Source organism: Papio anubis, chromosome 12 (genome assembly GCF_008728515.1).
Source record: "Papio anubis isolate 15944 chromosome 12, Panubis1.0, whole genome shotgun sequence".
Taxonomy (NCBI): Eukaryota; Metazoa; Chordata; class Mammalia; order Primates; family Cercopithecidae; genus Papio; species Papio anubis.
Window position 1 is genome coordinate 66,186,023 of NC_044987.1, and position 26,260 is coordinate 66,212,282.

The window sequence follows — 26,260 nt, forward strand, 5'->3', positions numbered from 1 at the left end:
GCTGAATGGGATTCATAGCAGTCTAAATATTACAGATGAAAGATGAGTGAGTTTGATGGAATAGCCATAGAGATTATGCAAAATAAAACAGAAAAACAAATACAAAATATGAGAAGAAAATCAGTGAGCTATGGGACAACCTCAAGCTGTGTAACATGAAGGTACTTGTAGTCACCAAGGCAGAGGAGAGGACAGAAAAAAAAAAAAATTGAAGAAATAATGGCTGAAAATTTTCCAAACTTAATTAAAACTATAAACCATAGATCAAGAAACTCAGTAAATGCTAAGCACAAAAAAATGAAGACACATAACTAAAGGCACATAATTATCAAATTGCTCAAAACCAATGATAAAGAGAAAATGTCAAAAGTGGCCAGTGGGAGAGGCATTCTATGTATAGAGGTATAAAGGTAAGAATAACATCAAATTTATCATCGAAAACTACAGGTAAATGGAAATGAAGCAAGACTTTTATCGTATTTAAAAGAATAACAATTTTTCACCCTGAAATTCTACACTTGGAAAAATATCTTTCAGAAAGAAAGGCAAATAAAGATGTCTTCAGGCATACAAGATCTCAGAGATTTATCACCAGCAGAACCCACACTATGAGAAATATTGAAGAATGTCCTGTTGGCAGAAGGAAAAATGATACACAGACTGGGTGTGGTGGCTTATGCCTGTAAATCCCAGCACTTTGGGAGGCTAAGACAGGTAGATCATTTGAGGTCAGGAGTTCAAGACCAGCCTGTTCAACATGTTGAAACCCTGTCTCTACTAAAAATACAAAAATTAGCTGGGCATGGTGGCATACACGTGTAATCCCAGCTACTCCAGAGGCTGAGGCAGAAGAATTGCTTGAACCTTGAGGTGCAGGTTGCAGTGAGACAAGATGGCACCATTGCACTCCAGCCTGGGCAACAGGGAAATTCTCTCTCTCAATTAAAAAAAAAAAAGGATACCACAGGAAAATCTGGTATTTAAAGAAATGAAGGCCATAAAAATAGTAGTAATATAAGTAAATATATTGAAAAATTTACTTAGTATCCAAATCTTTTTTTTTCTTTTTACCAGAAACAATATTATTTAACGATAAAAGAGTCAATTTACCAGGAAGATATGACAATTATAAGAGAGTAATAGAAAACAACGTAACAATAGTAGGAGATTTCAATATCCCACTACACACACACATACACACACACACACTCACATATACATTAAGTTCTGGGATACATGTGCAGAACGTGCAGGTTTGTTACATAGGTATACTCGTGCCATGGTGGTTTGCTGTGGCCATCAACCCCTCATCTACATTAGGTATTTCTCCTAATGCTATCCCTTGCCTAGACCCCCACCCCATGACAGGCCCCAGTGGGTGATGTTCCCCTCCCGGTGTCCATGTGTTCTCATTGTTCAACTCCCACTTATGAGTGAGAACATGCGGTGTTTGGTTTTCTGTTCCTGTGATAGTTTGCTGGGAATGATGGTTTCCAGCTTCATCCATGTCCCTGCAAAGGACATGAAGTCATCCTTTTTTATGGCTGCATAGTATTCTATGGTGTATATGTGCCACATTTTCTTTATCCAGTCTCTCATTGATGGGCATTTGGGTTGGTTCCAAGTCTTTGCTATTGTGAACAGTGCTGCAATAAACATACGTGTGCATGTGTCTTTATAGTAGAATAATTTATAATCCTTTGAGTATATACCTAGTAATGGTATTTCTGGGTCAAATGGTATTTCTGGTCAGATCCTTGAGGAATTGCCACAGTGTCTTCCACAATGGTTGAACACAACAGTTGAATGAGTGAGTTTACACTCCCAACAGTGTGAAAGCATTCCTATTTCTCCACAGCCTCAAAACATCTGTTGTTTCCTGACTTTTTAATAATCATCATTATAACTGGTGTGAGATGGTATCTCATTGTGGTTTTGATTTGCATTTATCTAATGACCAGTGATGATGAGCTTTTTTTTTTTCATGTGTCTGTTGGTTGCATAAATGTCTTCTTTTGAGAAGTGTCTGTTCATATCCTTTGCCCACTTTTTGTTTGCTTTTTCTTGAAAATTTGTTTAAGGTCTTTGTAGATTCTGGATATTAGACCTTTGTCAGACAGATAGATTGCAAAAATTTTCTCCCATTCTGTAGGTTGCCAGACAGACACTTTTCAAAAGAAGACATACAAGTGGCAAACAAGCATATGAAAAAATGCTCAACATCACTAATCATTAGAGAAATGCAAATCAAAACCACAATGAGATACCATCTCACACCAGTCAAAACGGCTACTATTAAAAAATCAAAACAATTAACAACAACAACAACAACAACAACAAACAGATGCTGGCAAAGTTGTAGGGAAAAGGGAACACTTTCCTGATGGGAATGTAAATTAGTTCAGCCACTGTGGAAAGCAGTTTGGTGATTTCTTGAATAACTTAAAACAGAACTACCATTCAACCCAACAATGCCATTACTGGGTATATACCCAGAGGAATATAAATCACTCTACCATAAAGATACGTACATGGTTATGTTCATTGCAGCACTATTCACAACAGCAAAGGCATGGAATCAACCTAAATGCCCATCAATAGCAGGAAATGTGGTATATATACACCATGGAATACTATACAACCATGAAAAAGACCAAGATAATGTCTTTTGCAGCAACATAGATGGAGCTAGAGGCTATTATCCTATCTTAACACAGGAACAGAAAACCAAATACTGTATGTTCTCATTATACGTTGGAGCTAAATATTGAGTATACAAGGATACAAATAATAGAACAACAGATACTGTGGCCTACTGAAGAGTTGAGGGTGAGAGAAGGGTGAGTATAAAACAAACTGCCTATCAGGTACTATACTTATTACCTGGGTGATGAAATAATCTGTACACCAAACCCTCGTGACATGCAATTTACCTATATAATAAACCTGCACATATACCCCTGAAACTAAAAGTTAAACACACACACACACACACACACACACAGAATCATCAGTAACTCAAATATTACAGGTAAAAAGTTTCAGGTTGCCACACCTGTTAAAAAACTCCAGCAAGCTGAGCTTAAGGCAGAAAATAAGAAATCCATGAAAGGGTAGGGAAAGAACAAGCTATAATTATCAATTTATATCTGGGGCAGGATTAGGAGCTACAGTAGCTATGTTTTCTGCTAATTATTTGCTTCTTTTGCTCTTCCTCTTTCAACTTTCTTACATGAATAATCATGACAGGAGCTATTCTTTTATGTATCAAGTAGAAGTGTGAACTACTTGATATCATGCTGCTATGATAAAGTTCTTAATGGAACTTTATGTGTTCCCTGTATTAGGAATATGAATTAATCACTGAAAGAAGAAGGGGATGCTGAGGGCAAAAGGGGTTCACCAGTTGACCTTTCCAGATCTACCTTCTATCCTTTTTAGCTTGCTATGTGCTTCAGAATGTTTGATGTCTTCTATGGATTATACCAAAAGGCTCATTGTTCCCTGGCTTCTAATTGGAATACAATAGCAGGGGATCGGAAGGTGGGTGGAAAATGGGCTTGAGAAATATTTCTTCCCTATATGAAGGCTTCCTTGCCTTCATATAGCCTAAGTCCACAGTTCCTATCTTGTGCCCTTAGTATATCACTACCCTCTCCAGGTTCTAGTTCCCTCCTCTTGGTCATTCAGGCTTAGTATTAGTTACAACTTCTCACTCTTGCCATATGTCACTATTCTTGGAATATTTCGCTATTTCTTGCTGGTTTCCACAACTCCTGTATTCATCTTTATGAAGATGTATCCTGATAAATATGATCCTTATGTTTCTAAAAGAGTGTGAGAAGGACAGCAGAGCTCATATATTCTGCTTCATTGTACCCATGCTCTTCATTAACCATGTTAAGCACACATACAGGTACACATGCTAACACACATGTAGCAACTAGCTCATAGTAAGTGATTCAGTAATACCTGTTAATTTATTGATCATTTGATGATGCAGAGAGATTCAGAAGTACCAAAAGATAAAGGACTTGGAGTAAGATCCGAAATAGACAGGTGATAATACACAGCATTATTAAAAAGTTAGATTTTACAAGGCTTATAAAATGTGTGGGTTTATCGGGGGATTTCTTAACCCTTAGGTGTCAAAGGACCAACCAGAAGGAAGCGTATCTCCTTCCGATTGCTGCATGAATTATTGTCCTTCTCCTTCTATGAAAGAAACGCGGGATAAAGGATAGAGGGTGTGTTTATGGATAAGGCCCAAGAATAAGAATCTTACTATTTATTAATTTTTATTTTACAATTGACATGACAATTATACATAGTTTGGGAATACAGTGTGATGTTTCAATGCATGGAAACATTGTATAGTAATCAAATCAGGGTAATTACCATATCCATCACTTTAAGTCTTACCATATTTTAGTTTCACAAAGAAGAGGGCTACCTAGCAAGACTTCTTTAATAATATAATTTTATTTTATCCAATATATCAAAATATTATTTTATTGTCACACCATCTATATAAAATTATTAATGACATGGTTTATATTCTATTTTCATATTGGTGTGAAGATTTGAGATCTAATGTGCATTTTTTTTCTTCTTTTCAACTTTTATTTTAAACGCGGGGGTATACATGCAGAGGTATATTGCGTGATGCTGAGATTTAGAGTACAAATGAATCCATTACCCAGGTAGTGAGTAGGTAATAGGTAGTTTTTTTAACCCTTCCCCCTCCCTCCCATAATCTAGTAGTCCCCAGTGTCTATTGTTCCCACCTTTGTCTTCATATGTACCCAACGTTTAGTTCCTACTTATGAGTGAGAACATGAAGTATTTGGTTTTCTGTTTTTGTACTAGTTCACTTAGGATAATGGTTTCAAGCCACATCTATGTTTCTGTGAATGACATGATTTCATTCTGTTTCATGACTGCATAGTATTCCAAGGTATATATGTACTTTTGTTTTCAGAGCAGGAGTGAAGGTTTATTAAAAAGCTTTAGAACAGTAAGGAAGGAAAAGGAAAGGAGAAAAAAGAAGGAAAGTATAACTTGGAAGGGGGCCGAGTGGGCGACTTGAGAAACCAAGTGTGCCAATGTACAGTTTAAAAATCCAATCCACCTGGGTTGATTCCATGTCTTCCCAGCAAGTCTTTGAATTAGGAAGCCAAAAGGGTCTCTGAGCTCATTGTCAGTGTGAGATTCCAAGCCTGCATGGGAAATTCCTTGTGGTTAATTTCCTCAGAGCTCCCTTCACATCCTTGTTTCTCAGGCTGTAGATGAGGGGATTAAGCATGGGAGTCACCATTGCATAGAAAACAGACACCAATTTTTCCTGCTGTTCAGAAGACTTGGGTGTCATGTAAGTGATAATTGCTGATCCATAAAAAAGTATGACCACCATGAGGTGGGAGCCACAGGTAGAAAACGCCTTGAGACTCCCCACAGTTGACTTCATCTTGACCGCAGTTACTATGATATGGCCATAGGATACCAGAATCAGAAAAATGGGTATGAGGAGAATCACAACCCCCATAAGAAAAATGGCCATCTCCGATGTGTGGGTGTCTGTGGATGCCAAGATCAATAGTGCAGGGGCTTCACAAAAGAAATGAGCAATGTTGTTACTGCCTCGGTAGGGTAGCCTCAGTGTGAAGGTGGTGTCTACCACAGACACCAGAATGCCACTGGTCCATGATCCTGTTGCCAGCTGGACACACACTTTCCAGGTCATGATGCTAGGGTAATGCAGAGGATTGCAGATTGCCACATAGCGATCATAGGACATCACTGCCAGAAGGGCACACCGTGTACACCCAAAAAATGAGGAAAAAGAGAAGTTCAGCTGTGCAACGTGTGAATGAAATGAACTTCTTCCTGGAAAGCAGGTGCACTAGTGTCTGAGGAACTATGTTGGTAGAGAAACAGAGGTCAGCCAGAGACAAGTTGCAGAGAAAAAAAATACATGGGTGTGTGAAGTCGGGAGTCAACAGGAACAAGGGACATAAGAAGCAGATTTCCAAGCAGAGTGACCAGGTAGACACCCAAGAATAAGATCAATAGCAGCTGCTGGGTGTATGGCCCATCAGAGAGTCCCAGAAGGAGGAATTCTGTCACTTGTGTCTGATTTATCTGTCTCATAGTTTGTTGTCCTTTTCAGTAAGAAGTCACTATGTGCTAACCATAGACATGCAGACCTCTAAAATTATATAATTCAGAGGTGAAGGCTTAGGAATTGCCCCAACTGCTACTGAAAATTTCAAGAACCCCCTTCATAAGAGGATCATGTTTCTTTCATTGGAACATTTTCAATGTTGTAAAACAAACTTTAAAAGATGTTGCATTCATTGTTGGTGTCATCTGGCAAGAATAGGGTAGACTTTTAAAATTATTTTTCTTACTCCGAATAACACACTTTTAACAGTACAATATTAAATACAGACTAAATTCATCTATAAAGTCATGCCATTTAATTTCTGTTTGTTCTTATCTGAAACCCCTGAGTCTTAAGTGCTCTTATCACATCTCCTCTTCCCCACTTATGATTATATAGATTTCTGTTGTATTTTACCTGAAAGGACAGACACGAGGGTATAAGAAATCAGAAAGAGCCAAAGTCCTGGTATGTTTTATTTAAGAAACTAACCTGTTTTGTAGGAGCTGGGAAACCAAAGGGTAACTCAGGTTACCCTTGGGAATCCTATCTGAAGCCTCAGCTTGTGTTCTGTTCAGTCTCAACTGTGAATGAACTTCCAATATAACAAACACACCATCAAAACAGAATTTTCATTTTAAGCCACCAGCGTGGCTAGTTTCATACTCGGCCCAAACAGCACTACTTCCCAGCTCTCTCTGCTAAAAATTATATGCATTATCTGTCCACTACCCCCCAAAATTAAAAGTTCCTTTGAAAATAGTTTCCATGTCTTTTCACCTCTGTGCCTTTTATAAGACATAGCAAAGAACTTCATTCCATAAATGACCATTAATTCATTAAATAAATAGTAATTTGATCACATAGTTAAGCAGAGTTGTTTAGAAGTTTTGCCAATATCCCTAGAGAGATTTAAAATAATTTGGAAATAATAATACAATTTTGTGGAGCTGTTTCAAAAAAAAAGGGAAATAAATTTACTTTAAAGTATAAAGTTTAAGATCCTATGTACGGGTTGGGCTATCAATCCTTTAACTGTCTGGTGAAAGTATCTCAGAATAATGTTTTAAATGCATCACATAAAATGTATAGGATTACCAAGGAAACCAGTTATATCAAAATATAGTTATCGAAATAATTTTAGAAAACAGATTTGTAAACAGCAATATATGTGCTTTTTTATTAATACACTAAAGTTTTGAAATGTAGTGGTGGGTCTAACAACCATCTTCATTTCAAAATAATGATGAGTTTAAATATTTGGAGATCTCTTTAACAACTGCAATACAATATAAAAATTATTATAATTACTACTGCTGACAAAGTCATGGATACTTCCAATATTGGTGTGGGTTGGTTACTTGCATTCAAATTGGAAGGAAACATCAACTTTCAGTTAGGGGAAAATAAAAATAAAAAAGTAACATTTTACTCCAAGTTGAAGAACTCCCTTGGGTTACAGGAATCTCCAGGAGTTTTCTTTTAAAAAAAAAAAAAAAAAAAAAGACATAATTACACCCTACATAATCTCGTAACAGAGTCTCAGCATCTGGGTTGGTCTGTGAGTCAAAGAAATGAAAGATTTCAATTCATAATTGGTCTTCAGACTAAAGTTGGAATTTGGCATTGGGAGGAAGGTCCCTTTGTACTTCCACTTAACTGTTTGGTGCTTTAGGTTTTTAGCATTGCTCCTTGCTCACTTTGTAGGCAGAAGGCCTTAAGCAAACAGTTTAGTCCAACAGGCATCACCTATATGATAAAATCCAATTTATAACCCTTCCACCTTTACCTACTACTGGTTAGCCATGGACTCTACACTACTTTCCTCACTTCTTGGGATTTCTCCTACAACATCTTTTCTCCAGACAGGAATTTAGTTGTCCTGGGCCAAAGTTACCACTAACAACCAATCTGGGAAATGTGTGGCCTAATGTCGCTTCTCTTCTCCACTTTTATTTTAACACCAGAGGAAGAATCCTGAAAACAATTTCACCTTACTGTTTTACTTTACAATGTACTGATTAGTTAATTATTTAAAAGATTCTTTTTTTAACTCAAAATATACATTTTCTTTATTCTTTATGTTATTCTCCTCTTTTACACATCTAGGAAAATCTGTCAAAACAAAAACAGTCTCATATCTAATCATATAAACGTAATGGTTACACAATATTACTGTTATATCAGGTAGATGGAGGTGTGGATGTTGATTCAATTGTAAAATTAAAACCAGTACCACCAAACTCTAAAATCTTTGAAAGGATAAAAGCCTCTTACCTAATCCCTAAGAGGAACTCAATATTCCTTCTCAGTTTTGAAGATAAGTCACTTAATTTTAACATTTTGTTTGTTTAATTGTATTTTAAATATACACCAAATATACATTTTTCAGAACAAAAGAAAAAAATTGATAAATTGGACATCATCAAAATGAAAAATGTTTGTGTTTCAAAAGACATCATTAAGGGTAGTGAAAAGACAACCCACAGAGTGGTAGAAAAATTTTGCAAATTATATATCTGATAAGGGACTTATATTTAGAATATATAAGAAACATAACTTGGTAATAAAAAGGCCAATAATATAATTAATAACTGGGCAAAGAATCTAAATAGACATTGTTTCCAGAGGAGGTATGCAAATGGCCAGTAGGCACATGAAAATATGCTGAATGTCATTAGCCATAAAGGAAATGCAAACCAAAACCACAATAGCATACAACTTTTCACCTACTAGGATCACTAGCAGGTTACCATATGAATCAGCCATCCCACCAGTAGGTATATACCCAAGAGAACTGAAAGCATATGTTGCACACAAAAACTTATACATTAATGTTTATGGCAACATTATTCATATAGTCAGAAAGTACAGTGATCCAAAGACAAAAAATGAAATGTCTTTGAATGTATAAAGAAAAGGTGATATATCAGCTGGGCGCGGTGGCTCATGCCTGTAATCCCAGTACATTGACAGACTGAGGCAGGTGGATCACTTAAGGTCAGGAGTTCGAGGCCAGCCAGGTCAATATGGTGAAACCCTGTCTCTACTAAAAATACAAAAATTAGCTGGGCATCATGGCGCATGCCTGTAGTCCCAACTAGTTGGGAGGCTGAGACGGGAGAATCGTTTGAACAGGGTAGGCAGAGGTTGTAGTAAGCTGAGATCACACCACTGCACTTCAGCCTGTATGACAGAGAGAGACCCCATCTCAAAAAGAATAAAGGTGATACATCCATATAAAGGACTGAACATGGTACAACATGAATAAACCTTAAAAATGTTATGGTAAGTGAAAAAAGTAGTCACAAAGGATGACATATTGCATGATTCCATTTATATTAAATGTCAAGAACAGGCAAATCTACAGAGAAAGAAAGTAGATTGGTTGTTGCCTAGGGCTGGGGGTATAGGAGGACTGGATGATGGTGACTAAGGAATGCATGATTTCTTTTTGGAGTGATGAAAAAGTTCTAAAATTGACTGTGGTGATGGTTGCACAACTTTGTGAATATTCTAAAAGCCATTGAATTATACACTTTAAATGGTAAGTTGTGTGGTATGTCCAACATGCATCACCCAAATGTATGGTAATAGTAAATCTCTTTCCAAACACCCTGAAGCCCGCTACCCTTTCCATTAGTAACCATAGATCACAAGTTGTATACATCTTTCCAGATGTCTATTAATTCAAATATGCATGTGTGTATGTACATGAGTATGTACACTTTTGTAATTAACATATGATTTAGTGACTTAATTTTCCCAACAATCGCTATTATCTTGGAGATACTTCTTGACTGATATATATAGCTATACCTATGTCTTGCTTTATATTCCACATTATAGTTAATTGATTATAGTTGATTGCATTATATTCCACACTATAGTTAAACCAAAACTTAGTTAACTATTCTCTTATTGATGAACAATAATATTGGGGCCAATTTATGCTACCACAAACAATTATGTTATGAACATTCCTATACATATATTATTTTTCACTGCTACCAATATATCTGTAAGGTAAACAACCAACATTCAAATTGCCAGATACGGGCTTTATCCAAGACAGAAGATATAAGGGTAGGCATATCTTTACTTTTGATAGATGCTGCCAATATCTAAAAACTGTAGTGCCTAGCAGTTATAGAAGTGCCTATCTTTATTTCAAGGGAAATCAACTCATTCAATAACTGATAAATAAAACATAATTATGAACAATTACATTTCTGCTTGATGATTACTTATGACCCCACACTGAATATAGATGAATTCCACCCTCCCTTATCTATCTGCAGGCAATCTTTCCAGTCTTATCCCATACCAACTAACTTGCAAACACTGCATTTTTACACGCCACAGTTTTTTGCTCAGCATGGTCCCTCTACTCAGAGACATGCCCACTAAATCAAGGTATCATTACTTTCCTTGGGCACTCATCATACTTTGAATATTCAATCAATCTTATTTTTTGAGTACATACTGTATACCAAGCATATGCTAAAGACTGGGGATACAGACTGAAAACCCAGTTCCTAACACTAAAGAATTCCGGTGGGGGGTGGGGGGCAAATTGTTTCATCCCCAGTGCCTAGAGTGGTTCTTGGAATATCATAGATTCACAGTCAATATTGGTTTAAGTAATCTATATAATCTATCACATCAAATTAATAAAGAATTGCTTCTAAAGAGAAAAATAATGTATTATCAAAACAGCTGCTATAAAAATAAATTTTAAGAATATAAGTAATTTAAACATTGCTACCTTTTTGAATTTCCATCCATCTGATGGCAGGTACTACTTGGTTAGTTCTTAGAGGCTCCAGGATTTAGTTCAGCTCAGGATCTTTAGACTCAGTCCTCTTTCTGCCACAATTTTCACTCTTAGAGTAGAATTTTATTTTTTTAGAAATTGATTACAACTGTATCAATAATGTGTCTAAATCTCAAGGAAAATTAAATGATAGACAAATAATCTTTCTCAGTTTTGACAAAAGAAGATATTGAGCATAAAACTAAGCATCTTTCACAAAATTTAAAGTGACGACTACAGTCAGTGGTTAATTTAATGAAAGTGAAGCTACAGGACATCACTATGATTTCTATCACTATGATTTCTATCCCTTCTTCATCTGGCTTCTAACCATAACCAGATGAATTTTTTAAGATTCTGCCTAGGAACAATATACTCCAGAAACAATTCCACAAACTTTCCCTATTCCTACCCCCAATACACATGGACATAAACACACCAATACACACACTCATAAACAACTAGTCTATCTTAGATGCACAAGTATACCTATAGCATCTTGTACTTACCTCCTTCACAGCTCTTAACAAATTATATTAAAATTATTTGTCTTTTTCTGTGACTGTAAGATAGTCAAGGGCAGAGATCACATCTGAATCAGCTTTATTCACAGAAAATAAGAGCAGTCATGGTATAAGTGTCCAACACATGTTTCTTGAACTGATTTGACCTAAGTCAAAGTAGTAAGAGAGACAGAGAGGGGAATGTAAGGAAAAGATGAGTGTGATTTATGACTTGTCAGATGCTAGGAGTTTTCACTGACCCTGGGATTATGCACTAGAAGGCAGTACCTCAATCTCTTCTGATTTTTCTTTAAAAATGTTATTCTCCCATGCAAATGTAGAGGACAAAATGTTCCTCCAGGTGACATTGAATCCCAGGTTCAAGAAACTCCTATAAGAAAATCATGTTCACGTCAACCTTTCTGTCATTTCATTTTACCTTTTTTTATAGATTTAACATAAATGTGTGAGTTCATTTCTATAAAAATAAAATATGCCACTGGATATGGAAAAGGAAGACAGGGTCACAGAAAAATGCATTATCTAACCTGATGTGAATTTTAGGAAGAGGAGACTGAGTGAACCCCTAAGGAACCAAGAGAAAACTACTAAATTTCTCTTCTGATTCCAAGATCCTTCATACTTAAATCCTCTATTCCTCATCATTCATACCTATTTACTTTCTTCCAAATCAAGTTCAACAAGGCATGAGCACACTACCCAAAGGAACAATACTGACTCCATGAAAGTTCTGCTTTTATCTGCACGAGGTGAGCGTTAGGATTCTTCTTCTCGGGTAATTTCACATTGTAATTGTGGTTTGATAAGGTAGATCCACTATGGAATAAAACCTTGTTAAATCTATTACAGGAGATTTCGCTCTATGAATCAGATTATTTGGATTAAACTAGTTGAATTCTAAAAACCAAATCTATGACAATGTTAAAACCAATTAACTCCCAATATATCTCCGGTTATCCCTTCTTTGTTCATCTCATGCCTTATCTTCTCCTCCTTCTAATAGTCTTACCAATATTTTGTCATATGATGGAGAAAAAAAGATCAGATTGGCATATGAAAGCCAATAAAGACACTCCACTAGTGATGGGAAAGTGCTTCAGGTGCACTGGTGGCAGCATGGGCATAGCACAGACAACAGGGATTTTTTTTCATAAAGGCAAAGGGCTCAGTGGAATCTCCAAAGTTAAGAACAAGGCAGGAAGAATCCCCACATCTCCCATGTCCTTCTGCTCCATCCAAAGGTTTTAACATGGACTTCATGGTATATTGTGCAACAATAGTTTAATCTAAATGAGATGAACAGCAGGGATACTAGAAGCAGTCTCTGGAGCAAGTGAAGTGCTCAGGAGAATTCTGAATCATTAGGGGGAATCTTGAGCTGTACTTCCTCTCAGAAGGTTCCCAGATGGTTAGAAGGAAGGCAGAAAATAACATGCAGTTAGCAGTCACATCTCTGTTAACAGGTCCCATCATGAATTCTTACATGTTTTCTCTTTGGGGAAGCATTGTATTGTTGCAAGTAAGTATTTGGTTTCTGGAGGAAAAAATACTAGGTTGCAACTTAAGTCTACTTCATACACCTATAATTTTGAGAAAGTTCATCATTTGTAGAGTATGAATGTGACGTGACTTAGATAATGATAATTAGATGAATGTTATTAACATAATGTATTCACGTAATAAGAGCTCAATAAATACTATCTCTAACTATTATAACCAGGGCTAGGGGATGGAGATTATAAATAGGTATCTGAGTTTTGGCAGATATCATATTTTGACATTGTTCAGGAAATCTATTGTACATAAATGAATCCTAAACTGCCCAGAAAGATGAGAGGCTGAAAAACCTTCAAGTACTCTGATTAGCTTTTTAAAATTCCTCCAAAGAGTACTTGAAGCTGGGTTGGGTATGAGTGGAGGCAGTGGAGATCAGGGTCTGAAAAGAAGAGAGCCTCTGGCAGAAACCCCACTCTTTCAGTTGCAGCTCCTGAGTGACTAACCTAAGACAAAACGCCAACTGAACATGGACCAGCTCTCACAAAACATGACTGAATAGAATATTCTATCAGGTAAAGTTTGTCGATTGGATGGTTAAAAATCTTCATATCTTTACTGATTTTTCTGTCCATTCATTTTTAAAGTTACTAAGGAAAGTTCATCAAAATACATGTGTAAATTTTATATTTGGTAAACTTTTGTTATTTTATAATTTTGTATTTTAAAATAATTTTAAATTTTCAGAGAAGTTAAAATAGTACAAAGACTCTCATACCTCCCTTACTGAGATTCTCCCATTATTATTTTGTCACATTTTCTTTATTATTTGTCTGTATTTACATACATATTATTTTAAGAACATGACAGTAAGAGATTGGTGTGATGCCCAGAATATAATGAACTACTAAAAATGAATAATAAAAGTTGGAAATTTCCAGTTTTTTAAAATGGGCAGAAGACTTGAACAAGCACTTTCAATACAGGAAATAAAAATAACTAATAAGCACATGAAAAGGTACACAACATAATTAGCCCCCAGGGCACATAAACTAAAACCATAATGAAATTCCACTAATCCTAATCAAAAATGATAAAATGACTGAGGATGTGGAGCAATTTACATTGCTTATGGGAGCATAAATTCATAGAGTCAATTTTAAAATTCCATTTGGAAGTATCTGAATACAGAGCTAAACATGCCTTCTCTATGACTCAGTAATTCCACTCCTGAACATATACCTAATAGAGATGAATGTTTATATCCACCAACAATGTATACAAAGATGTTTATAACAGCTGTATTCATAATATCTTACACTGGAAACTATAAATTTATGTGGGCAATAGAAAAGATAAATTTTGGTACAGTCATGCAGTGGAATACTATCAAATAGTTTAAATAAATGAACTACTGCTACAAATAACCATATAGATGAATCTCACACAGTGATGTTTTAGTAAAGAAGCCAGGCACACAAAGAAGTATACACTGTATGACTCCAGTTATTTGAAGCTCAAGAACAGGCAAAACTAACTTATATTTTTAGAATTCCAAATAATGGTTACCTTTGAGGGAGTGATGACTTAGAGTTAACTGGGAGTCTTTTGATGTGCTGTGAGTGTTCTACATTCTGATTATTGTAATAGTTACATACATTACATATGTTAACAGTTCTTGAGCTATACTTAAGACTGGTGCATATTATTTTATATAAGTAATACCTCATTAAAAAACAGAGTAAAGAGAAAAACGGAGTTAAACATTTAATTCAAGTTGCTGGGGGTTGGGGTTGGGGAAAATATAGCAGAGTAAATTCAAAGGCACAATCAGGGAAATAATAAATATAAAAGGATAAATAAACCAAATAGATAACAAAATAAAAATAAGATTAACAACATCTCAAACTTGTTCTTTGTGAAGATTACTAAGTCAAAAGTCTGTCAAATCACTTTTAAAAGTGAAAATAGTGAAGTAGGGGACTCCAATGGGTTATCATTCCTCCAAAGAAATGCCAAAAAAGGAAAAGGCCATTAAAAATACTATCAGAATAAACATCTGAATTCTGGAAAACAGTCAAATGTTTATAGCAATCAACTTAGTATTTAATTAAGCAAAAGACAGCTGAAACCAAGTAGGAGAGCTTTGTGTTATAAGAAACACACAAAATAATAACAATGTTAGGGACCAAACTTATTGGCAGATCACCTGAGGTCAGGGATTCAAGACCAGCCTGGGTAACATGGTGAACCCCATCTCTACTAAAAATACAAAAATTAGCTGCTCATGGTGGCATTCACCCGTAATCCCAGCTACTTGGGAGGCTGAGGCAGGAGAATCACTTGAACCCAGGAGGCAGAGGTTGCAATGAGCTGAGATTGCACCACTGCACTCCAGCCTGGGTGACAGAGTGAGATTCTGTCTCAAAAAAAAAATAAATAAATAAATAAAAATAAAAATAAAATGCGTAATAAAAGTGAAATGAAGATTTTGTTAATTTCTCAAGTGAGACAAATCAAACTTGCCTTTCTTGCAGACTATGTGGAATAACGTTTTTCTCTTATAATACATTATTTTAGGATAAAAACAAAAGCCACCATTTTTAGTTGAAATAATTTTTAAAAGGAGAAAACACACCAAAAAATAGAGTATTTAAAAATAACTACAGAGAAGATTTCATTAAGTGAAAGCCTATTACAAACAACTACATGGCAATAAATTTTAAAATACAAGAAGTAAGTAAATTCACAGAAAGATATAAAATGCAAAATAATGTACAAAATAATTGATACAACTGAATGATAACTTGAAATGACAAATATCACTGAAAATAAAACTGCAAAGACCTCCCCTAATATAGTCCAGGTCTGAGTAGTTTTATAATTGAGTTCTACCAGACTTTCATGAAACAGTTCATTACTTTTTTTATGTATTTTCCCTAAAAAGTAGGAAAAAGGAGTTAATTCTTCCTGTCTTATTTGACAAGGCACATGTAATCTTGAGTAGTACAAAACTACATAATAGTGTCAATAAGTAAAGTAAAACATAGATTCATTTTACTTATGAATAAGTACAAAAATCTTAACTAAAATTAGAGCTAATTGAATCTACACTTTTTTTAAAAAATAAAACACTATGATAAAATATGGTTTATGTCTCAGATTCAAATATATGTCAATATCAGAAACCCTACAAAGAAATTCATGAATTATACTGAAGGATGAAAGTCAGATAATAATCTAAGTGATGTAGGAAAGACATTTGCTAAAACATAAACACTCATTTATTATTATTATTATTTTGAGACGGAGTCTTGCTCTGTCACCCAGGCTGGAGTGCAGTGGCTTGATCCTGGTTCACTGCAAGCTCCGCCTCCCTGGTTCATGCCATTCTCCTGCCTCAGGCTCCCGAGTAGCTGGGACTACAGGCGCCTGTCACCACACCCGGCTAATTTTTTGTATTTTTTTAGTAGAGATGGGGTTTCGCTGTGTTAGCCAGGATGGTATCAATCTCCTGCCCTCGTGATCCAACCACCTTGGCCTCCCAAAGTGCTGGGATTACAGGCGTGAGCCACCACGCCTGGCCTCATTTATTTTTATTCTTTGTAAATTAAGAATATAACAAAAATAGCTTATCTGGGTTGGCTATACATGAAAACCTCATAACACGTCATATTTAATAAAAAAAATTATAGGTATGGTCTCTAAGATTAGGAGTAACAATTATACTGCTATCACCATTACTCTTTAGTATAGTACTGACATCATTAAAAACATCATGAAAAAAGAAAAAGATTTAAGAAGTGTAAGAAGAGAATAAACTGTATTACATACAATCATATAATTATCGAACTAGAAGAAAGAAAAACAAAAAACATACATGAGAAAATGTTAGAAGTAATAAGAAAGATTTGTAAGTTTCCTAGATAGGAGCTCAATTTAAAAAAATAGCAAATTTCTCTACTAGCAATGACCAGTTAGAAAATATAATGTTTAAAATAGGGTACAATTCACAACAGCAACAAAAAATACAAAGTATGTAGAAACCATTTAAGAATACACAAAACCTGCAGTGTTTGGTTTTCTGTTCTTGTGTTAGTTTGCTGAGAATGATGGGTTCCAGCTTCATCCACTTCCCTGCGATCAATGAGAACACATGGACACAGGGAGCGGAACATCACACACCAGGGTCTCTTGGGGTTGGGGGGCTAGGGGAGGGATAGCATTAGAAGAAATACCTAATGTAGGTGACAGGCTGATGGGTACAGCAAACCACCATGGCACATGTATACCTATGTAACAAAACTGCACGTTCTACACATGTTACCCCAGAACATATACATACATATATATATATAAAATATTAGATAAATACCCCCAAAAATATACAAAACCTCCTTGGGAAAAAATAGTTGTAGTAAAGAACATAGAAGGTAATTTGAGTAATAAAGAGATATTTCCTCTCTTGGATCAGATGATGTAATAATGTACATATATTATTTCTCCCCAAATTGACCTATTAACTTAGTGCAATATCAATTATAATTCCAGTTGGATTTTTTTAGTAGCTCAATATATTTACTTTCAATTTTATGTGGAGAAATAACAATCCACAATTAGTTACTAACAATATTAAGAAGAGTGGTGTAGGATTTTCTACCAGATACTGAAGATAAGTCATTGAGCCAAAAAATAAAAGCCAGGTGGCACTGTTGCAAAAAATAAAAGACTAATAAACAAATAGAAGAGAATGAAGACCTCACAGATAGACCCATGTGGAAATCGAATATACAATGAAGTTAAGTCCAAAAATCATCAGAGAAGGGAAAATAGTTTACTAAGTAATGTTAGTAAAGTGGGTTTACTACATAGATAAAAATAAAGCTGGACTCCTACCTAACATGATAGAAGGTAAACTCTAAATGAATTAAATATCTAAAAGTTACAGGAGAACAATGGCACAATTGAATAAAACATAGAACATCTTTCTGACCTAGAGTGAGGAGCTTCTAAAGCACAAACCATAATAAAAATTTTGATAAATTTGGTTTCATAAAAATCTGGTATTTGTCTTCAATGAAGGACATCATAGACAAAACTAAAAGATGAGAGAATCGATGAGATATTTGCACTGTTTAAAACCAAAAAGAAATAAAAATCTAATATCAGGAATTCACAATAAACTTCTAAAAACCAACAAAAGAGGAAGAAATCTCCAAAAGAAAAAAAGAGCAGAGGTAATAAAAAGGGTATTTATTAAAAAGTAACTTCATTGAGCTACAAGAATATAAAGCAATACTCAAATTCATTAGTAATCAAAGGTATGCAAATTAGAGCAACAAAGACATATCTAATAGGCATGCAGATATTCAGAAGTCAAATACTGTAAAGTGTTGATAAAAAAGTAGAATATAACACTCGTTTACAGTTGGGAAAGATGTAGAGAAGTGCAGCCCCCCTGGGAAGGAATCTGGCAATTACTTGGTCACCTTATACTTGCTTATTCTGTTGTAGTCACTATTGTTAAAGATAGAACCCAAAACATTGGTTGCAGATATATGTGTACACTCCTGAAATGTTTAGTGTTCTGTTGTTTGTGTTGCGGAGATGTTGTGTAATTTGGATATTACTTTACTCACCGGGAGAGAAGATGAATGAAAGTGTGACAGATGTATACCAAAGAAGATCCCACAGCAGTTAGAAAGAGATTACATACACACATGGAACTTGAATGATCTTTTTAAAGACAGAGGTAGGTGGAAAAGTGAGAAACAAAGAGGCATATAGCAAAATATCATTTATGTAAATTAAGAATACAGGCACAAAAATGTCATTTTTCAAAAACAAAATAAAAGTATTGCATACCTTAGAATGGTTACAGGGTCAGCGGGAATCAAGTTTGGGTATAAATTAAGCAAAAAAAACCAGTAAATAAATAAATAACAAGAGAGGGGCTTTGAAATGACTTTGAATGCACAGCAATGTGTCATATACTGAGGAATATTATTCACTCATTCCTCTGCATCTGATAATCAAACAAATAACAACAACAACAAAGAAGATAATTAAGATTGCATGGTATTTGTATGGAAATATAAAGTCAGAAAAGGAACAGACTACAGGAAACAAAAACAGACTGAATCCAGCAGAAGTTTAGTATCTTGTATAAAACACATTTAAAATCACTGGGACATACAAGAACAGAAAACTAAACACCGCATGTTCTCACTCATAGGTGGGAACTGAACAATGAGATCACTTGGACTAGGGAAGGGGAACATCACACACTGGGGCCTATCATGGGGAGTGGGGAGGGGGGAGGAATTGCACTGGGAGTTATACCTGATGTAAATGACGAGTTGATGGGTGCTGACGAGTTGATGGGTGCAGCACAGCAAGAGGGCACAAGTATACATATGTAACAAACCTGCATGTTATGCACATGTACCCTAGAACTTAAAGTATAATAATAAAAAATAATTAAAAAAAAATAAGTTGACAACTAATGAGCAAAACTGGAACCTCTGCACTCTTTAATATGCATGTCTTAGGTTACTACTAACTCTAAATATATTCAATGTTTTTACTGAGTATGTGTATTTTTAGACAGATTACTCTTTGCTCATTTTCTGTTGAATTTTAATCATTCTTTATATATGAAAGACAATATATTCTCCATTATATGTGTTTAAAATATGTTTTCATTATTTGAAATTTGATTTTGTTTGTAATATTTTTGATGAACACATTTTTATTTGAATAAAGCAATATATAACAATTGAAAAAAAAAAGTAATGTGCTTTATGTCACATACAAAAATGATAACATGTGTGAGATAGATATGTTAACTAGCTTGATTTAATTATTCCATAATGTATATATATCAAAATATCACATTGTACCCCATAAATATATACAATTATTGTCAATTAAAAATAAAATTTAAAAAATAAATTTACTTTCTGCCAGAAAAAAAAAAAATCACTGGGACATTTTTCCATAACTGGTACTAAGAGAGCATTTTAGGAAAACATCTAAGGTGGATTCCTATCTTACTTATTACATCAAAATAAATTTTAGATGTATAAAGAGGTAAATGAAGCCATATATGTAAGTAAGCTAGGAAAATCTCAGAAGAAAAAAATGGGCGGTTTTTAAACAGCCTAACTTTTAAAAACAGAAGCCTTTCAAATATTAACCAAAAAAAATCAGAAGGGTAAAGACTTCTTGATTTACTTAAATTATAAAATACACATGTGATGCAAAAATACATGCAGAAAGTCAACTGGAAAAATACTAACCAACTCACTTCCAAGGCAAAATCAAAGGGCTATTTTTTTCATGTTATTCAAGGGTTTTTCAAAGCAGTAAAAGAAAGTTGAACAGCCTAATTTTTAAAAAAACGAACAAAGGAAATAACAAGTCACTTCACAGAAAACAGAAATGAAAATGACCAACAAACATAGAATATTATATGCATCCTCAAGTATAAAGTATCACATAAAAATTTAACAATGAGATGCCATTTTTACATAACAAATTAGTGAAATTAAAGAGTTTGAAGATATCAAATGTTAGTAAAGATGTAACTAAATAGAAAATGTCTTTGATGGGAGTGTAAATTAATGCAACATTTTAATAGGGAAGTTGGCAATATCTACTGATATTTAAAAGAAATAAATCTTTAGACCCAGAAATTAAGCCTCAAGAAACTTTTCCTTCATGTGTATCTGACCAGGGCACAAGCATGCATATTTAAAGACTTTCACTGTGGCACTGTTTTAATGTCTAAAGATTAAAAATAACCTTTATTAGTCCATTTACATTGCTATAAAGGAATACCTGAGGGTGGGTAATTTACAAAGAAAATAAATTTGTTTTGGCTCATGGTTCTGCAGGCTGTATAGGAAGCAGGGCACCAGCATCTATCTGCTACTGGTAAGGGCCTCAGAAAGCTTCCACTCCAGGCAGAAGAGGGAGAAAGCATGTCATAAAGTGAAATGAGGAGCAAGAGAGAGTGGGGAGGCAACGTCAACTCAGAGTGAGAACTCACTCATTATGGGTAGGAGGGCACCAACCTATTCATGAGTAATCAGCCTCCATGACTCAAACATCTCCCATTAGGCCCCATCTCCAATATTGGGGATAACATTTCAACATATGATATGGAGGGGACAAAACAGCTAAACCACATCATAACACAAGTGTCCATTAATATGGATTAATATACACTTGGGTAATATTATGGAATATAGTTCTATTATTTTAAAGAGTTAGGTTTATATATGCTATGAAACCAAAAATAAGCTGCAAATAATGTAGGAGCCAAGCTACAAAACCAATAAAACAATAAGATTCAAATTAATAACATCTACTTAATATGATGAGTGATGTTTTGCTGAAACTAAATTGCCATTTGAAATATGATTGAGAGATCAACTTCAGACCATTGTTTTGAACCTCACATGGCTATACTACCATCTAACTCAAGTCTTCCACCATTTTCCTCTTACATCTTTTGCCCTTTAGAGCAGTGGTCCCCAACCTTTTTGGCACCAGGGACTGGTTTTGTGAAAAGCAATTTTTCCACAATGACCTGGTGGGGATGGTTTCAGGATGACTCAAGCGCATTTTATTTGTTGTGTACTTTATATTATTATTACATTGTAAAATATAATTAAATAATTATACAACTCACCATAATGTAGAACCAGTGGGAGCCCTGAGGTTGTTTTCCTGCAACTAGACAATCCCATCTGGGGGTGATGGGAGACAGTGACAGAGCATTAGGCATTAGATTCTCATAAGGAGCATGCAACCTAGATCCCTCACATGTGCAGCTCACAATAGGGTTCGTACTTCTATGAGAATCTAATGTCGCCACTCATCTGACAAGAGCCCGAGCTCAGGTGGTTATGCGAGAGATGGGGAGTAGCTGTGAATACAGATGAAGCTTTGTTTGCTTAACTCCTGCTGTGCAGCCCAGTTTCTAACAGGCCAGGAATTGGAACCAGTCCATGGCCCATGGATTGGGGACCCTCTGCTTTAGAGGATATGGATGTACTATTTAGATATAAAATTTGCCTTTGTTTTGAATGTTATCATTAGCTAGAGAGAATTATAGGAATAATTCCATTTTGATGGGGCCAAAACAAGTTCTTGATTTAATGGTTTAACAAACTGAAGTCTCATTCTACAAAACTGTCCTTTAATGTGAATTATCCCCTCAAAAAAAAAAGCTCTAACTTTATGTCCAGTAAAAGCATGCAACTGTATTACAACAACTCATTTAAAGCCTTCATTGTCATGTTGATATTAGGACAGTGCTAACCAAATTATACTCCACTATGTAAGGTGGTCACATAGCACTCAAATAATCATGAACTAAAATGAAAGCACAAGGCCTGAAATCAAGTTGTATTATTCAATTAGAAAGTCAGCATCCAGGTGATCCAATACCTGCTCATTTTCATTTTTATTTAATTACCATGTAAACAAAGACACAAGTTTGAAAACTTATGAACCCCTGAGAATATATCTATTGATGCCATTTTTAATGACAATGGTGTAAGGTTTGGAGGAAGGGTAAGTATGATTTAGAAACTTTAGTCTGTGGTTTTGAACATAAGGCAAAGTGCCCCAGGGTGTCTCAGAGGATAGAAAAAAGTAATAAAGTTGAGGGTTTTAAAAGCTCCAGGGAATTCCCTGTTGCCATAATTCTCAGGACCTCACTTTTAATTATTTTCTCAAAGGAAAATACATTATTCAGAAGTGGAACCTAGGTAAATTAGAATTTGTACCTTGAGTAAAGTAAAAAGGCTTGGAATGAAGTCAGACTCCTAGGATCACTCTAGTATAGGCCTTGGGAGGAACTGCTTAGGAGGCAACTTCAAACAGGTGAATGTCCTTGAAGTGTGGATCTGCAGACCCTTGGTTCCTTCACCAGTGACCTCACAGTGCTGTTTCTGTTTTGTCTCTGCCCTCAGGTGAGAGAGAAGAAGCCACTGATAGGCCTCAAACTGTAGGATTCTGCAATACTGATTGGGGGTTGGAAGCAGGCAAGGTAATGGGAAGGTGAACTTTGTTATTTTCTCTCTTACACATCAATTTTTCCCTTGCTAGATTCCCAGAGACAATTCAATTCCCACTCTTCTCCTCCAGAATCCCAGCCTAAAAACCCTCCTCCAGATCTTCTCCTTCATGGATAAGACTGTTTTCAGAGAGATCATATAGGCTGTACCCTCCTACATTACTTTCCTCTTACTATTGAAAAGTACCTCTGCCTGATTCTCCCCTGCCCTTTGTTGTCAGCCCTTGGGTCTTCATTGCCTCCCTCAGTTTGCATTTGTTCCACCATCTTCCCTAGTGGATGGCCCACTAAATAGGCAAAGAGCTGGAAGGACACTAGGAATCATGCTTTGAGAAGCTTCATCAAGAGCTTGGTCATGCTCTGGGTCTAAGAGATATGAAAGAACCAAGATTGCATGAATACACTGTTGTAAGAATGCTGGCACTGCTGGCTCCAATACCCTGGTGATCTAAGGCACATAGAAGAGAGTAGGTCCAATTACAATCAGTGCTGCCCTCCCAGCATGGGTAAGGATACCCACTACAGGTGCCATCACATACACTCAATATGCAAATATGCTTCCCGTACAAGTCAGAATAAGTTCCCACATGACTCAGACTTGGTCAGTATCCAGTTGGCTCAGTACTTCCTCTGATACTGTTTATTATGTGGAAGATTTGATAGCCATGGGGATGCATAAAAAGAATATAAAATAATTGTGTGAGCGTATCTTGAATATCTGCATGTTCTATGAGATACTAAGTTTGTAAAGCTGAGAGAAAGTCCATGTGGCTTGGGATGTGTGTGTGTGTGTGTGTGTGTGTGTGTGTGTGTGACAAGGAAGAATTCCCTTGTGTGCAACTCTGTGCCTGTGTGAGACTCTTAAGAGAAGATATCTGAAGGATATACTAATTAAAATGTTGTTAGGGCCTCAGAGAGATAACAGATGCATTGCTTGTCCTTTCAGTTTGGGAAAACAACCTGCCTTCCATATCTCTTCCTGTACTCCCTTTCCTCTTTCTGTCTTCTCTCTACATCTCTGAATTCCTGACTTCTGTGTTCAGCTTCCCCTCCCTGATTTCTTCTAAAGTCTATTCTCTTTATTCTATTTTTACCCGTTATTTTTTCTTCTTCATTTTCTCTCTGCGTTAGATAAAGAGTTACATTTGTTGAATTAATTAGGAAAGTTTACAAAGTTACATGAAATCTGCAGAGTGTGAAAGTATAATTATCCATGGTCTTCCTTGGAATATGAATGAGACTACATTTCATCTTAGTTAGTCCTTCTGATTTATTTGACTCCTTTCCTGTTTTCAGATTAAGCTACATTCTTCCCAATCCACATATACACACATATCCTGTCTTTGAGATATAGATAACCATTCTCTATATACTGTACCTGAATTCTAAATTTTTATTGTGTGTTAAGAATTATTAATGTGGTAAAGGTATTTTTTTAACAGAGTCATCTCTTGCACACACACTCTCATTCTCTTTCTCTACACACTCACACTCACAGTCATACACACACACAGGCACCATATATATAAATCATACTCATACATGCAATTTTGTAACCTACTTTTTAATTTCAACAGTATGTCAAACATCTTTCCATGGAAAATACACTCCTACCTAAATTTTTAATGACATAAATTTATCATATTATCATCATAATAATAACCATTAATGTTGCAGTCATTTCTTTAGTTTCCAGGCATAATGCAAATTTTCCACTAAGTTCTCAATTTAGTCTTTACATCTATGGTATGAAGTTGTGGTTTTATGTTCATTTTACAAATTAGGAAAACAGACAAATGGAGTTAAATTGTCTAAAGTCACAGAGTTAGGAAATGGGGAACAAAGATTCAACCAGGTATGTGTGACTAAGACATCTGCCCTCGTACCCACTTCTCTATATGTATAGGTTCTATTATATAGGAAAACTATCATTTATTTAACACAACACCTATTATTTGACTGTGGGTTGATTTAGTCTGGAAACAATTCTGTGTGTGAGTATCCTCTGAAACAAAGCTTTGGGCATACCTATACTTATTTCCAAAATATAAAGTCCTAAAACTTGAGCTGTTTAGGAAAAGTATAAGTTCATTTTATAATTTTTAAATCTGTTCAAATTGGCTTGTAGGGAGATTTTATAAATGTACATGCCTACATTTTTCATATCTGTTCTACTGTCAAAAATACAGTGGGTGATTAAAAGAACATCTTTATTTCTGCCTTCATTTCGTTATGTACCCAGTAGTCATTCAGATGCAGGTTGTTCAGTTTCCATGTAGTTGAGCGGTTTTGATTGAGTTTCTTAGTACTGAGTTCTAGTTTGATTGCACTGTGGTCTGAGAGACAGTTTGTTATAATTTCTGTTCTTGTACATTTGCTGAGGAGTGCTTTACTTCCAACTATGTGGTCAATTTTGGAATAAGTGCAATGTAGTGCTGAGAAAAATGTATATTCTGTTGATTTGGGGTGGAGAGTTCTGTAGATGTCTATTAGGTCCTCTTGGGGCAGAGTTGAGTTCAATTCCTGGATATCCTTGTTAACTTTCTGTCTCGTTGATCTGTCTAATGTTGATAGTGGGGTGTTGAAGTCTCCCATTATTATTGTATGGGAGTCTAAGTCTCTTTGTAAGTCTCTAAGGACTTGCTTTATGAATCTGGGTGCTCCTGTATTGGGTGCATATATATTTAGGATAGTTAGTTCTTCCTGTTGAATTCATCCCTTTGCCATTATGTAATGGCCTTGTCTCTTTTGATCTTTGATGGTTTAAAGTCTGTTTTATCAGAGACTAGGATTGCAACCCCTGCTTTTGTTTTCCATTTGCTTGGTAGATCTTCCTCCATCCCTTTATTTTGAGCCTATATGTGTCTCTGCATGTGAGATGGGTCTCCTGAATACAGCAAACTGATGGGTCTTGACTCTTTATCCAATTTGCCAATCTGCATCTTTTAATTGGACCGTTTAGTCCATTTATATTTAAGGTTAATATTGTTATGTGTGAACTTGATCCTGTCATGTGATAAAATAAAGATGTTCTTTGAAACCAATGAGAACAAAGATACAACATACCAGAATCTCTGGGACACATTTAAAGCAGTGTGTAGAGGGAAATTTGTAGCACTAAATGCTCACAAGAGAAAGCAGGAAAGATCTAAAATTGACACCCTAACATCACA

At 35.5% G+C, this 26,260-nt stretch overlaps 2 protein-coding genes across 2 annotated transcripts in view; one reads left to right on the forward strand and one right to left on the reverse strand.

Moving 5' to 3' along the window:
- Positions 1-2,688: 2,688 nt before the first annotated feature.
- On the reverse strand, positions 2,689-8,496 carry LOC108582125 (olfactory receptor 2D2). Its single transcript, XM_021926142.2, is given in 3 exon segments — positions 2,689-5,830; positions 5,832-5,969; positions 5,971-8,496. Coding segments are annotated over 3 exon segments (948 nt in total). The 5' UTR covers positions 6,151-8,496; the 3' UTR covers positions 2,689-5,200.
- A 13,518-nt stretch (positions 8,497-22,014) lies between these two features.
- LOC108581970 (olfactory receptor 2D3) overlaps positions 22,015-26,260 on the forward strand; it is a 14,447-nt gene continuing 10,201 nt past the window's right edge. Inside the window, 2 exon segments of the mRNA XM_031653966.1 lie at positions 22,015-22,057; positions 22,984-23,060. Coding sequence (XP_031509826.1) covers positions 22,015-22,057; positions 22,984-23,060 — 120 coding nt within the window.